The sequence below is a fragment of the Gorilla gorilla genome, chromosome 5 (assembly GCF_029281585.2).
Source record: "Gorilla gorilla gorilla isolate KB3781 chromosome 5, NHGRI_mGorGor1-v2.1_pri, whole genome shotgun sequence".
NCBI lineage: Eukaryota > Metazoa > Chordata > Mammalia > Primates > Hominidae > Gorilla > Gorilla gorilla.
The window spans coordinates 52,392,031-52,407,193 of NC_073229.2; the positions used below are offsets into that span (position 1 = coordinate 52,392,031).

General features: G+C 40.9%; 1 protein-coding gene across 3 annotated transcripts in view; it reads right to left on the bottom strand.

Annotated features, from left to right (window-relative positions):
• ILRUN (inflammation and lipid regulator with UBA-like and NBR1-like domains) overlaps positions 1-15,163 on the bottom strand; it is a 111,616-nt gene that overhangs the window by 59,973 nt on the left and 36,480 nt on the right. For 2 of the 3 annotated variants that reach the window (XM_004043857.5, XM_019029688.4), the window contains exons 2-3: positions 9,208-9,362; positions 1,198-1,395 (exon numbers count right to left, since the gene is read on the bottom strand). In XM_004043857.5, coding sequence (XP_004043905.1) covers positions 1,198-1,395; positions 9,208-9,362 — 353 coding nt within the window. The remainder of the gene's footprint in view (positions 1-1,197; positions 1,396-9,207; positions 9,363-15,163) is intronic. The other variant, XM_004043858.5, reaches the window with a different exon arrangement.

The window sequence follows — 15,163 nt, forward strand, 5'->3', positions numbered from 1 at the left end:
CACTCTGTAATTCAGACTGGAGTGCAGTGGTGTGATCATGGGTCACTGCAACCTCGACCTCCTAGGCTCAAGCAATTCTCCCACCTCAGCCTCCCAAGTAGCTGGGACAACAGGCTCACCCCACCACGCCAGGCTAATTTTATTTTTTGTAGAGACAGGGTCTCTCTGTTTTGCCCAGGCTGATCTCGAGCCTCTGGGTTCATGCAATTCTCCCACTTCAGCCTCCCAAAGTGCTGGGATTATAGGCGTGTGCCACCATGCCCAGCAGATATAAATTGTGTCTGGGAGATGTTAAAAGTTCTGCCCATAACGAGTTAAAAAATGGGTGTGGGGTTCTGAAAAGAGGCCACAGCTATAGATATTAATTTGAGCATCACCGTGTATGGTATACTGGCGACAGCTGAAGCCGCATGGGTGGATGAGGTCACCAACCATGAATGGGGCCCAACTAAGAATCTAGGAATCCCAGGGTAAAGTTGAGAATAGACAGAGACAGAGAAAGAACAGAGAAGAGGAAGACAAACAGAAGAGATGTCCTATGAGTCTAAGAAAGTACCTATTTCAAAAAACTTGTGTAGTATGGTGCCAAATGATCATTAAAAGGTCAGCTGGTATGAAGACTGTAAAGAGGCTACTGGATTTGGAAACAGGGTAGTCCCTGATTAACTTTCATTGGAGTGGGGAGTGAATAAAGGATAAACTGGGTTGAAGAGTGAATGGAAAATGTTAAAGAAGAGACAGTGAGTATAGATCACTGCTCAAAAAGTTTGGCAATAAAGAGAAGGGAGTGAGATATGTTAGCAGTTTGACAAGTAGGTTGGAAGAAGTATGCACATTTTGTGCATTATCTGTTTTATATGACTTGTGTCTAGAGACTTTGAGAACAAGGACTGCCTTTAGTATTCTTACAGTATCTACCAGCTTATATAATAAAAACAACAGCACTACTAAATATTTATTTAGAACACAAAATATAATACCTCGTACAGGCCACTAAATTATATTCCTAGGATAAAAGAAAGAGCACTAGACTAAATCAATTAGTCATAAAATGCAAATCATTTACCTGCATGGGGTGACTGTTAAAAAGAGGCCATGCCCTGTTATGCAATTTGACAGGCTCTGTGAGCAACACTGGGGATGTTATAAGATGTTACCTTAGTTCCTTTACCCTGGGCTGCACAAGGACATACTCACCTCCATAGTAGAGTCCTGTAGCAGTGCACATCCGCCACTGTCCCTGATACATTCCTGCTCTGCTGGGGCTGCACATCTGGACGCTGACATCTGCAATCTCTTGGGGCTCTAGCGATCTCACCATCACCATGTTCACATGTCCAAATTGGTCTCCCCCGACATATTTAAGACAAACCCCTGGAGGCCAGGCCTCTGCCCCTGAGTTCAAGCAAAAGAAAAAAATGTTAGGCAATCAATGGTCCTATGCTGGGTGCAGTTTATTATGAAACTGTAGAAGAGGCCTCTTTCTTTTTCTCACATACATACATAAACCTAACCACATACACCTGAGCCATATATTGTCTCACACAACTGATCAAAAGGAATTATCAGAACCAACAACCTCTGACCAATAGTCTAACCCTATGAAGAAGCACATAAGGCAAAAGCAAGGCAGTTCCTCAAGACAACAAGTATTTCAGGTGACTCCAGAGAAGGCCACACGTCACACTGAATCTGTAGAACCTAAGAATGATGTCCATGAAGAGCCATGGAGATGAAGCACAGGCCCACGTTTAGGGGACAGCTCTCTACTAAAAGGTAACACATGTCCATTTTCACAGTATATCTGATTGTTGCCAGTTTTTCCACAGAAACAAGAGGATGAAACACACAAGGAGTAATTTCAATGGTATTATTCTCAATTTAAAATTGCTTTTTGCCTGAGGTATGACTTTTCTTCTGGGGTCCATAACTATAAAATACTCAAGAGCTCAAGAGACCACATGAATATAAAAGGCAGTAAAAGTTTAGACCTTGGGTGGTGGTGAAAATATAAACAATGGGGTGATCTCCCCTGATAACATCAATGAACTGTGGTCGCAGGAACAATGGCACTAGTTGGAGGTACTTGCGGATAGGATGGGAAGGAGGGTCAATCAGACCTGTCAAAGGGAGATAGATTTTTATAGAGTTACAGGTTAAATTTAACCTGTAACTCTTTAAAGAGTCGCCTGGGCTGGAGTACAATGGTACAATCTCTGGCTCACTGCAACCTCCGCCTTCTGGGTTTACGCAATTCTCCTGCTTCAGCCTCCTGAGTAGCTAGGATTACAGGCACCCATTACCACGCCTGGCTAATTATTGTATTTTTACAAGAGACGGGGTTTCACCATGTTGGCCAGGCTGGTCTCGAACTGCTGACCTCATGATCCGCCTGCCTCAGCCTCCCAAAGTGCTGGGATTACAGGTGTGAGCCACAGCGCCTGGCCTAATTTTTGCATTTTTAGCATAGATGGGGTTTCACCATGTTGGCCAGGCTGGTCATGAACTCCTGACCTCAGGTGATCTGCCTGCCTCGGCCTCCCAAAGTGCTGGGATTACAGGCATGAGCCATGGCGCCCAGCCGGTACCCACTCTTGTGTACCTATTTTCATGTAACTAATTCATGAGAAATCTATGTGTTGACTAGTTCCCACTAGTCAAGCGCTATAGGTAGCCACACAGTGACTAGATGTGATTTTTTCTGTGAAGTCTCTCCAATATGCAGCAATTGATATACTCCTTTTTAACTGTTGACAGAAACCTCTATATATCTTTTTTTGGAATATATACATTCATTATAAAAATAAACCACTGTGAAAACTTGAACATGGCAGGACTCTTAGAACAGAGGGTGCTTGTCATTTATCTCCTACCAGTACTCTAAGATGCCTCAGTTCCTTGCTCTCTTAAGTGCCCAGTTTTGACATACCTGATGGCTCACTACTGGAAAGAAACCTGATGGCTCACTACTGGAAAGAAACCAGACAGAGAAAGGCAACCAGAGTTCTACTCCTGAGATCTCAGCTCCATTATGAATGGCACCCTCTGTGCTCCTTGGGTCTTAAGGGGTAGCAGCTAAAGCAGTGGCCACTACGTTTTAGCATACCTCCTTTTAAAAAAATCTGCCAACAAAATGCCCTAAGTTAACCCTATAAAGGGCAACCACTGCTGGAGGAAAGGCTGTGGATGATATACTGACAATACACGCAATTTATCTTTTTCATTTCTGAGGTCTGGCAAAAGCCTATTTGTCTTACAACAAGCAGAACAGTAGCTGACATGAAGCACCTTACAAAATGTCACTCTCCTTAAAGACCAAAATCGAAGAGAAAAAGTATACTACTATCATGGGGCTGAATTCACAGTTATTCTTTAAGATACACACATACACACACATATACATACACACACATACACATACACCTGCAACAAGATAATGTCTGTTTATATGAAAACCCAAGAATGTGTCTGTTTTTTGAACTTATAAGAAAATAAGGTAAACCAAGACTGGATGTGAAAAAGACTTAGCTCTCCTAGGCACAACCACAAGCAGCTGAGATGACTGGGTCATCTTAGCTGTGCAAAAGGAGTGCTGCTACATTCCAGAGAAACTGAGTTAGTCAGTAAAACATTAAATGGGTAACATTAAACATTGGCATTTGGCTAGGGTCCTGCCCTTCTTGGTACTCCAGATACCTATTACTTCTCAGTGGAGTATTTAAAGAACCTCTGGGCTAGAAGAGTTATCCACCAACAACTCTGAAGTGTTCGTTGGCTATGAAGTGAAAAACCAATCATCTGCCTTCTGAGCGTTATCAATGATACATACAATTCTTATAGTCACAACTGTTAGGTCACGTAACTCTGAAAAGGTCAAAGATATTGATGTTTGATACAGAAGGAAGGGAATACCAGTGAGTTGTCTGGACTACACTAAACATACCTGAAATCTGAGTTCGAGAAGTATAATAGAACTAGGCTCCAAATTAAGTCTCAGTTGCAAACTGGATTAATGGGGGATAGATTTCTATCTAGAAGAAAAGAAAGACTAATCTGTGTTTTATGACGTTCCTAGTTAAGTATCACAATCAAGTATATAATTAAGGCTGTAATTCTCCAGATATGAAATATCACTTTATTTTTTAAAATAAAGTAAAAACAAAAACAAAAAAAACCCTGTCATGTTACAATTTTGAGATGGTAGCAAGCATCACAAAAATCAAAAGTCCAACAGTCCCAGGGGACTTAGTAAGTATATACAATTATAGAAATAGTCTGGAGACAGTAAGGAATATCCAAATAGCAATACAGAAGACAAACCTTAATGATGATCTCCTTTTTAACCCTTATAAGTGTGGACACTGCATTTCATATTAAGCTCCATGAAAGCAGAAACCTTCATCAATCTTGTGACCATTTCTCCCTTGTACCTAATAAAGTGACTGGAACATAATAAAATGTGTTGAATGAAAGAAGCAAAATTATCTTCTCTAGAATTATACTGAAGAGAAAGGTAGAAAGCTAACTATTTTAATGCACTAGAAGAAAAATGGGGGAAATAATTGTTCTTTCTCAAGTTCTTTTCCCATCCCTTTATATTCACTTCTATGAAGTTCAAAAAATAAAGACGACTCTGTATCAATATGCCCAGGATACCCTCTCATATGACAATCACAAAAATTTCACCAAAGTCAGAGAAACACTAGGGTTATCATAACATGCACAGCTTAATATTCACTACAATTGTACAACAGAGCATGGTAGTATAACAACTGAGAAGCTCTAGGTGCTGGTAAAGAGAATTCTGTCTACTCATATTTTTAGAGGGACAGTTTTAAATTTTCATTTTAACTCCCAAAGTTTCCTGCTCAGGTTTACTAAGCTTCCAATGCTTCCACAGTGACAGAAGTCTGAATCCTAGAATTTTGCATCTATGTTATTAAATATCTCAGTTCTGTTTTTGCAAATCTAAATCTAACGACTTAAAAAATATTAGGAGCTTAATTTTATTTTTATTTATTTATTTATTTATTTATTTATTTATTTATGTATTTATGAGTCGGAGTCTCTGCCGCCCAGGCTGGAGTGGAGTGGCGCGGTCTCGGCTCACTGCAACCTCCACCTCCCAGGTTCATGCAATTCTCCTGCCTCAGCCTCCCGAATACGTGGGATTACAGGCGCCCACCACCATGCCTGGCTAATTTTTTTGCAGTTTTAGTAGAGATGGGGTTTTTAGTAGAGATGGGGTTTCACCATGTTGGCCAGGCTGGTCTTGAACTCCTGACCTCAGGTGATCTGCCTGCCTCAGCCTCCCAAAGTAGTGGGATTACAGGGTTGAGCTACCTACCACGCCTGGCCAGGAATTTAATTTTAAACAGTGCGCAACGTTCGCCTTCTTCGGGAAAGCTATTGGGACAACTATATGCGATTCCTATCAATCTCATCTGTGGTATATTTGCATGCCCAGCATGTCTAAAACATGACAAGACAGAAGTGCCATGAAAATTATTATTTATGTAGCTCTTTCAGTGAGTGCTTATTTCTTAGGGAGGTTATGAATGAGAGTAAGACAGCCAGAGGAAAAATTGCCAAGGCCTGCCCTACTTTCATGTTACTACTCTATTTACAGAAATAACTCAGGCCAGATTAGGATGATGCCAAAAACCTGTGCACATGCATGTTCTTCCTCTCTCAAATAACATGCCTGATACTCAGTTATGGGTGGCCAGATTCTCCTTAACCAAATGGAAAACATCCAATTTATAGATTAAAACTACTCTACAGCTGGGGGGACAACTTCCAGAAGAGAAAACCTATTTATGCAAAGCACCTTGAAAGATAAAATCTCTAGCAACTGCTACCTAACCTTTCAAGACCTGTTCAGGCACAAGAATGCCCTTTCACACAAGGAAAGAGATTCAGAAGCTGTTTTAAACTGAGGTTACAAAGCAAATGCAGAGGGGAAAAGCAGTCAGGTCCACCAAGAGAGATTTTTGTAAGTCAACATGAAAGGTAGGCTTTGGGGGTTCTGATTTGACAGTCTAACTACTACATATCAACCTCCCAAAGCTCCCCATTAACCCAAGTAACAGTCTGGTAAGTAGATATATCAAGAGGCTTTTTGAAATATAAAATGGTTAGTCTGCCACAAGACGGTATTTAAAACATTTCAACAGTACTCTAACAACTTTCAGTATTTAAAAACACTGAAGAGCTCACAGAAAGCCAGGCCATTTTCATTGTTTTCACTATAAGTAAACAAGGTACTGACTTCACTTTAAAATAAACAAATAAAACTTGAATTCAAGTCACACTTTCCAAACAAACCTCATTTATTAAAAAAAAATTATATATATATATATCTCACTGGTAGATTCCAAAAAACTTTTTTTTTTTTTTTTTTTTTTTGAGATGGAGTCTGGCTCTGTTGCCCAGGCTAGAGTGCAGCAGCGCGATCTTGGCTCACTACACCCTCTGCCTCCTGGGTTCAAGTGATTCTTGTGCCTCAGCCTCCGGAGTAGCTGGGACTACAGGCATGCAACACCATGCCCAGCTAATTTTTTGTATTTTTAGTAGACGGGGTTTTGCCATGTTGGCCAGGCTAGTCTTGAACTCTTGACCTCAAGTGATCTGCCCACCTTGGCCTCCCAAAGTGCTGGGATTACAGGTGTGAGCCACTGCACCCAGCCTCTGAAAGCATTTTTGATCAGTAACACAGCACGTTTTAAATTCAGAATAAAAACATGATGAATAAAAGCTATTATAAAATGAAGAAACTGTCCTGATATTTTTTTAAAAGCAGGCAAAATCAAGCAAGGTGAGAAAGAAATTAGGCAAAGTAAAGTAAATTAGATTTTGAACAAGTAAGAATTTCAAGAAAAATAGAAAATATGGCTATTTTCCTCTGTTACCATGTACCTCCCAAACTAACTGTTATAACTAACTGTTACAACTAAAAAGGAAAGGGGGCGAATGAAATTTTACAAAGTCACAGGTGTCCTGAGTCATCCACAACATTGGGTCAGTCCAAACTATGTGTTTGGTCAATGACACACTGAACTTTCCTCCAAAGGTGAGTTACTTCTAAATATGCCAGAAAAACTAAGAATAACAATTCAATTTGGTACATTCTTACATAAAAGGCTGGTCTAGCCAGTCTTTCCCCATCATAAAGAACTGAATTGTAAAGAACTGAAAAGTAAACCAAATCAATAAAAGGTCACTTTTATAGGTTTATTTGAGTCCTCAGAGTTTTAAATCATCTCATATAAAATTAACTTGCTAGACAGGGCACCCCCACAAACACGTATTTTTAGCCTAGTTTTCCATCTCTCAGAATTTTTCTCTGAAGTTCTCATTAATAATAAGAAAGTTAAAACACCTTCGACCAGTCAACATAAATTGTCATTAGATGTGACAAGAAATACAAAACCCAACCCCTGCTCCCAAAACTCATTAGAAAATAATTTAAGGCCAGGTGCAGTGGTTCATGCCTGTAATCCCAGCATTTTAGAATGCCAAGGTGGGAGGATCATGTGAGCCCAGCCCGAGCAACACAATGAAACCCTATTTCTACAAAAACTTTAAAAAATTAGCCAGGCATGGTGCGGTGGCTCACATCTGTAATCCCAACTACACAGAAGGCCAAGGTAAGAGGATTATTTGAGCCCAGGAGGCCAAGATTGCACCACTGCACTCCCAGCCTGGGTGACAGAGTGAGACCTTGTCTTTTAAAAAAAAAAGAAAGAAAGAAAGAAAGAATTTAGACACATAGACACTATTTTCAAAGAACTATGGTTAATTTATTTATTTTTATTTTTATTTAATTTTTTTTTTGAGATGGAGTCTCACTCTGTCACCCAGCCTGAAGTGCAGTGGCATGATTTCAGCTCACTGCAACCTCCACCTCCTGGGTTCAAGCAATTCTCCTGCCTCAGCCTCCCAAGTAGCTGGGATTAAAGGTGCCCAACACCATACCCGGCTAATTTCTGTATTTTTAGATGGGGTTTCATCATGTTGGCCCCACTGGTCTCCAACTCCTCATCTCAAGTGATCCTCCCACCTCGGCCTCCCAAAGCTGGGATTACAGGCACGAGCCACCATGCTCAGCCTATGGTTAACTTATTTCTAGTTTGTCTTAAAAGAGGCTGCAGTACATCAAAACAATGTTTTTCTTGTATTTTTTTCTTTTTAGTGTTTGTAGAGACAGGATCTCGCTACATTGCCAAAGCTGGTCTTAAACTCCTGGGCTCAAGTGATCCTCCTGCCTTGACCTGTAAAAGTGCTGGGAGGCCATGTGCAGTGTACATATGTAATCTCAGCTATCCAAGTGAGAGGATAGCTTGAGCCCAAGAGTTCGAGATCAGCCTGGGCAACACAGGAAGACTCCATCTCTACAATTAAAAAATTAGCTGGGCACAGTAGTGCACGCCTGTGGACCCAGCTACTCAGGAGAGGCTGAGGCAGGAGGATCGCCTGAGCCCAAGAGGTTAAGGCTATAGTGAGCCATGATCACAACATTGCACTCCAGCCTGGGCAACAGAGCGAGATGCTGTCTCAAAAAAAAAAAAATGTGCTGGGATTCTGTGTGTGAGCTACCACACCCAATCTGTATTTTTTTTTTTAAACCAACAATTTCTCTGTCTCTCATTTTGAGCAAATTCCCATATTTCCTACCCTATTTTTCAAAGTGGTATTAATGTCTCAGATATCCTAATGAAATTTCAGAGACAATCATCCTTGTGGTTGCAAAAAAAATAAAAGAGCTTTCAAAAGCGCAGATGCTCACAGCTCTTTCCAACTACCTTGTTCTATTCAAGGATACACCTCCTCTAGCCTGCTGGAAATGACTGGAAGATTAATTAGAGCAGAAATAAAGTGATGAAGTAAAACTGTACAGGTGCAGCCAATACCCCATCATATACAAGTCTAGTTCCTAGTAACAAAACCAATATTGGATTGTGTTTAGATGCCATTAAGTTATAGGTGGCTTAAAAGCATGAGACATAAATTCTTCTTCCTACTTTAGAGCAGGAGATATTTCACTAATGTTTGGTCATCACACCAGTACAAGAAAATACTACATATCATGTGTAAGAGAAAGCTCGCAGTTACACAATCACATACATAAGCTAAAACATTTCCTTCTTATTTAACTATTAAGAAAATGAAAACTAGGCAAGGGAGGATTGCCCATTATGTACTTACCAGAATTCTGGATCCGCCATGTTTTTACAAACTGAGTATCCGGAGGTATTGACTCCCCTTCTCCTATGGTGACATCTTCAACAAAGGACATAGAGGGCACACTGATGTTTGGGCTCTCAAAGTCATAATAGGCGCCAATTGCTGCTTGTAGGTTCCTACAGAAAAACAGAAAAGGCAACAGACTTCAGTACTGTCCAGATATTATCCTAATTGTTAAACAAAAGGAAAAAGCCTGTTTCTTAGGGTTTGTCACAGAACCTGAGGCTCCTGGTATACACGTCTTTAAAGCCTTCTATTCTGGCTGAGGAACAATAGGAAAAACACCAGGACCAACAAATTTGTGTATCACTTTCTTCCCACATAGAAAGTAACAAACATTAGTACCATCAGCAACAGTATGAGGAAATCTCCCTTATTACCCACAGGAAAACAAGAATGGGTAAAGAAATCAATTAAAAGAGAGCTCTATAACTACGGAATTCAAAGAAGCACTACTTTTTATCTTGTATTATTATTATTTGTTAATATTAAAAAAGAGAGAGAGAGACAGCCATGTTGCCCAGGCCAGTCTTGAACTCCTGAGCTCAAGCGATCCATCCATCGCAGCCTCCCAAAGTGCTAAGATTATAGGCATGAGCCACTGAGCCCAGCCAGAAGCTTCACTTTTTAAAATAAAGTTAATATGTGCACATAATACAGAAAACCATGTTCTCTTTTTTCCTCAACATACACACACAGATATAACTGTTCATATTACTTTCTTAAATATCCTTCCAGAACTTTCTTATACACATTCAAGCAAACATAATATACAATCTTATTTTCCCCCTTTTTTATACAAATGGTAGCATAACATACAATGCCCTTTGCTTTATTCTCTTAATACTGTATCTTGAAAACATCTCTGTTAGTACATAAAGAGCATCCTCATTGTTTTTTACAGCTGTAACCACTATACAGATGGATCATCATTTAACCAGTCGACTTTTCAGTTTGTTTCCAGTCATTAACTCTTCCACAAATAAGCTTAAGCACACAGTTTTGTATACATGCAAGTGTATACAATCTGTGAGATAAATTCCTATTAAGTGATACTGCTGTGCCAGAGTTTGTGGTTTTAATAAATATATCCAAACTTCCCTCAATAAAAGTTGTACGCTAATGGTCCCACCAAGAATATAAGAGTACGCCTATTTTCCCCACTTGCTCATCAGTGGTGTTTCTCTAACATTTTGGATTTCTCCCATCTAATAGGTTAAAAAAAATATATCTCAGTGAGATCTTGAGAGGCTGAGTATCTTTTTACAGGTTTAAGAGCCATTTGTAAAGGCTAGGCTCAGTGGCTCACGCCTGTAAACCCAGTACTTTGGGAGGCTGAGGTGGGCAGATCACGGGGTCAGGAGTTCAAGATCAGCCTGGCCAACATAGTGAAACCCGTCTCTACTAAAAAAGGTACAAAAAATTAGCCGGGCACGGTGGCGGGCACCTGTAATCCCAGCTACTCGGGAGGCTGAGGCAGTAGAATCGCTTGAACCCGGGAGGTGGAGGTTGCAGTGAGCCAAGATAGCACCATTGCACTCCAGCCCGGGCAACAGTGCCAGACTCCGTCTCAAAAAAAAAAAAAAAAAAAAGAGAGAGCCATTTGTAGTTTCTTTTTTGGAAGTATCATTTTGTAAATGTTGGTGTTCTTTTTAATTACTCACAAATCCCCTTTCATCAGAAGGAACTACCAAGCACATAAGCCAGAGTTCCCAATTGAGCAGAAGCGCGTGATGTCAGCTTGGTTATCAGTGCCAGAAACCAAGGGCCACTAAAGGGTTTCAGTAAGCTGTGTTCATCACAGAGATCAAGGAAATTGTTGGTAATTACATTAACTGCTTCTCTTCTGGTCTTACTCAAACCAGTGACATCATCTCCACTTCCCACACTATATAACAATCCAAACTGCATGTTTCTAAACATAATCCAACCATAAACCAACGAATCCACTGAGCTGTTTTTAATTATACATAAACATAGCATGAAACAAGCTCTGACAGTACACAACTGATCAACAGAAATGCTAATAACAGCAAATAATTTTCTGTTGGGGGCCTGCCTGCTCCTCCAGGTGCTTGCAGCTGCCAGAAAGGAAGGCTGTAATTAGAGCAGGTACCTGAGGTCAAGCCTCATGCAATGGTGGCCTGTCATATTAGTCAGTAATGACTGAAATTACAATACCAATGGCCTGCCTATGGTATATGTGCTTGATAATATTTACATAAAGAGAGCTGGGCTGGGGCCAAACTGCACCTGTTTGCTTGACTATTCAATACAAAGCTTGGACTTGAGTCTTCTCAGCAGTTTCCTGTCTAGCTGACAGTGATCTAAAGTGAAGGACGTTTGTGACTGGTCAAACTTGGGGAAATCCAGCCCCTACCATCCACAAACAGGCTTAGAAGTATATCTGGAATTAGCATTACACTTAGGGATCAGGGAGAATATGGGAGAAAAATAAGCCTAGTTTGCAATTTGCTCTTTTGAAAACATTTTGGAAAAGCTGTATGTCTACCGTTTTGAAAAGAGAATTTTTTTGCAGCAGGTCTTCAGTAAGTAGCCTGCTGAATTGTTTTCTGTTCACTTGGCTGCAAAATATGTTTTGGAGGGAAGAAACTATTTGTGCACTCAGGACAATTGCCAATTCTCATCCCCAGCTTGTGTCATATTTCACCCTTTGGCTCTGCCATCAGGATAGGACTTTAAGACCACTGCAGTAGGAACACTAGTAAGCTTGACTAAGCTACCCAACTTAGGCAGATCCATTCCTATCCTCAAATCTCCTTTCACACCTTTCCAACTTATCCCACAGTCAAAGCTTATTTGTATGTGTATTATACAGGTAATTCAGCCAGAGAAAGATTAAGAAACATTTTTAAACCCCAAACTGAAACTGAAAGCAGCTAACTGGAATCCTGGCAGGAAGCTGGAGAGGATGACAAAGCAAATTCATTTCCCAAGTACAAGGCAGAAAGTGGACTTTAGCCCAAGTGATCTAACCCATCAAGCAGGTACACAGCTACAAATGTGGGGTACACAGCTTCTCAGAGTTCAGAGAATTTAAATTACTGGCCCACTAGGCTGAGCAACAGCAGGCATAGACCAAACAGCTCCAATTCAGTGTCAAAAAGTAGACATGATAGCAGGTATTCCTGTTCAAAACAACATACTCAGCTATTATTAGCCAACAAGTAATTCTTCATGAAATGGAGCTGGCTGAGGTGATGGGAAAGGGAAAACATTGACCCAGCATTCAGTGCAGTCTGAAAGTTTAAACCTCCAGATTCCTTCAGTGTTTCTGCTCAAAAAAGTTTTAAATCTAATTTCAGATGGTTAAAAGTACCCTGAAGAACAAACAGAAGCAACGTTAACAGTGAAAAAAAGCACAGATTAAGATGGATGCTGGTGCCGGATGCTGTGACTCACGCCTGTAATCCCAACACTTTGGGAGGCAGAGGTGGGCAGATCACTTGAGGTCAGGAGTTTGAGACCAGCCTGGCCAACATGGTGAAACCTCGTCTCTACAAAAAATACAAAAATTAGCTGGGCATAGTGCATGCCTGTAATGAGCTACTTGGGAGGATGACATAGGCGAATTGCTTGAACCCAGGAGGCGGAGGTTGCAATGAGCCGAAATTGTGCCACTGCACTCACTCTGACCTAGGCAACAGAGTGAGACTCTTGTCTCAAAAAAAAAAAAAAAAAAAAGATAGATGATGGTAATAGTTGCACACTGCCAATATAGTTAATGCCACAGAACTGTATACTTAAAATGGTTAAAATGGTAAATTTCATGTCATGCAGATTTTACCACAATGAAATAATTTTTCTCTTTTTTTTTTTTTTTTTTTTTAAGAGTATGGTCTTTAGGCCGGACGCAGTGGCTCACACCCATAATCCCGGCACTTTGGGAGGCCGAGGCGGGCAGATCGCCTGAGGTCAGGAGTTTGAGACCAGCCTGGCCAACATGGGGAAACCTTGTCTCTACTAAAAATACAAAAATTAGCTGGGCATGGTGGTGGGCGCCTGTAATCCTACTTGGGAGCTACTTAGGAGGCTGAGTCAGGAGAATTGCTTGAACCTCAGGAGGCAGAGTTTGCAGTGAGCTGAGATTGCGCCACTGCACTCCAGCCTGGGCAACACGGCAAGACTCCATCTCAAGAAAAAAAAGACTGTGATCTTTAGAGTCAGCTCCAACTCTTGGCTGTGGGGTTTTGAACAAGCAGCTAAGCCTTTCCCCATCAGTTTTACTCATCTGCAAAACTGAGTTGATACTACCTATCTCATTATAATGTTGGCTGTGAAGATTGCAGAGGCAATGTATGCAAATGTCCTGGTTGGCAGTCATTCATTCAACAAATATTTAATGAACGAGCATTTACCCTTGTGCCAGGCACCTGGCCTGGAGCATTAGGGATACAGCAAATTGCAAGACAGGCATGGCCCTTGCCTTCAGTGTTTATACTCTATAGCTAACCAGGGACATTCAAACAAAGGTTAACTCCAAATGCCTCTCGCACACAGGCTATGGGCCCAAAGCAGCTTTTCCTGCTTAGGGTGAAAGATGGGCTTGGTACACAGCACAGTTTCAACTGCACAGACAATGAAGTTTAACCCAAACTGGAGAAGAATTTGGTAACACTGACATGTTTCCTGATAAAATACAACTCTGTCCAACCTTCATTTTATAGATGAGGCTACTGAGGCACTGACAGGCGAGGTTAATTTGCCCCAGGCTAGGCAATTATTAGAATTCAGAGCCACACCTATTCAAAAGTTTTAACCTACCCAGAATTTCCAATTATATAACACTCTGAACATCTGATTTTCTTAACATACTAATTACCATTATGAATTCTATAAATGAATTGTAACCCCCCATTAAACTGAATTATTTAAAGAATTGATCTTGCATATATTCACAAACATAGAACATTTATTTTTGTTGTATATATACATACATAAGGCAGTCTTTTTTTTTTTTAAACGGAGTCTCACTCTGTCCCCAGGCTGGAGTGCAGTGGTGCTATCTCGGCTCACTGCAACCTCCACCTCCCGGGTTCAAGCGATTCTCCTACCTCAGCCTCCGGAGTAGCTGGGATTACAGGCATGTGCCACCACACTCGGCTAATTTTGTATTTTTAGTAGAGACAGGGTTTCTCCATATTGGTCAGGTTGGTCTCGAACTCCCAACCTCAGGTGATTCACCCACTTTGGCCTCCCAAAGTGCTGGGATTACAGGTGTGACCCACCACGCCTGGCCCATAAGGCAGTCTTAGGAAGAAAAATCATCTATATATTTATATGAGGCCAGAAACATCATTCAAAAATATGGCAGTAGAAAACAGTTAAGAAAACCAGGCCAGGTGTGGTGGCTCACGCCTATAATCCCAGCACCTTGGGAGGCGCAGAGGCAGGTGGATCACTTCAGCCCAGAAGTTCGAGACTAGCCTAGGTAACATGGCGAAACCCCATCTCTTCAAAAAAACAAAAAAAAAAAATCAGCCAGGCATGGTGGCGTACACCTATAGTCCCAGCCACTCAGGGGGCTGAAGTGGGAGGATCACTTGATCCCAGGAGTGTGAGGCTGCGGTGAGCTGAGATTGCGCCACTGCACTCCAGCCTGGGCAACAGTGAGACTCTGTCAAAAAAATCAATTAATTAAAAAAATCAGAAATAGAGAAGGAATGCCATTAGCTCAGATTCTCAAGGAGAAAAAAAAAACTAGATACCTTTTCTTTCCATTCTCTGAACAAGTGAGAAACTCAAAAGAACACAAATTATTTATGAGAAAAAGAAAACTACCAACCTTATTTGGACACAAATTAAAATGGGAAACAGAATAATGAACCCATGTTATCAGGCATGAACAACAGCATCTTAGGGCTTCAAGAGATTGTTATCCCGAACCACAAGGGGT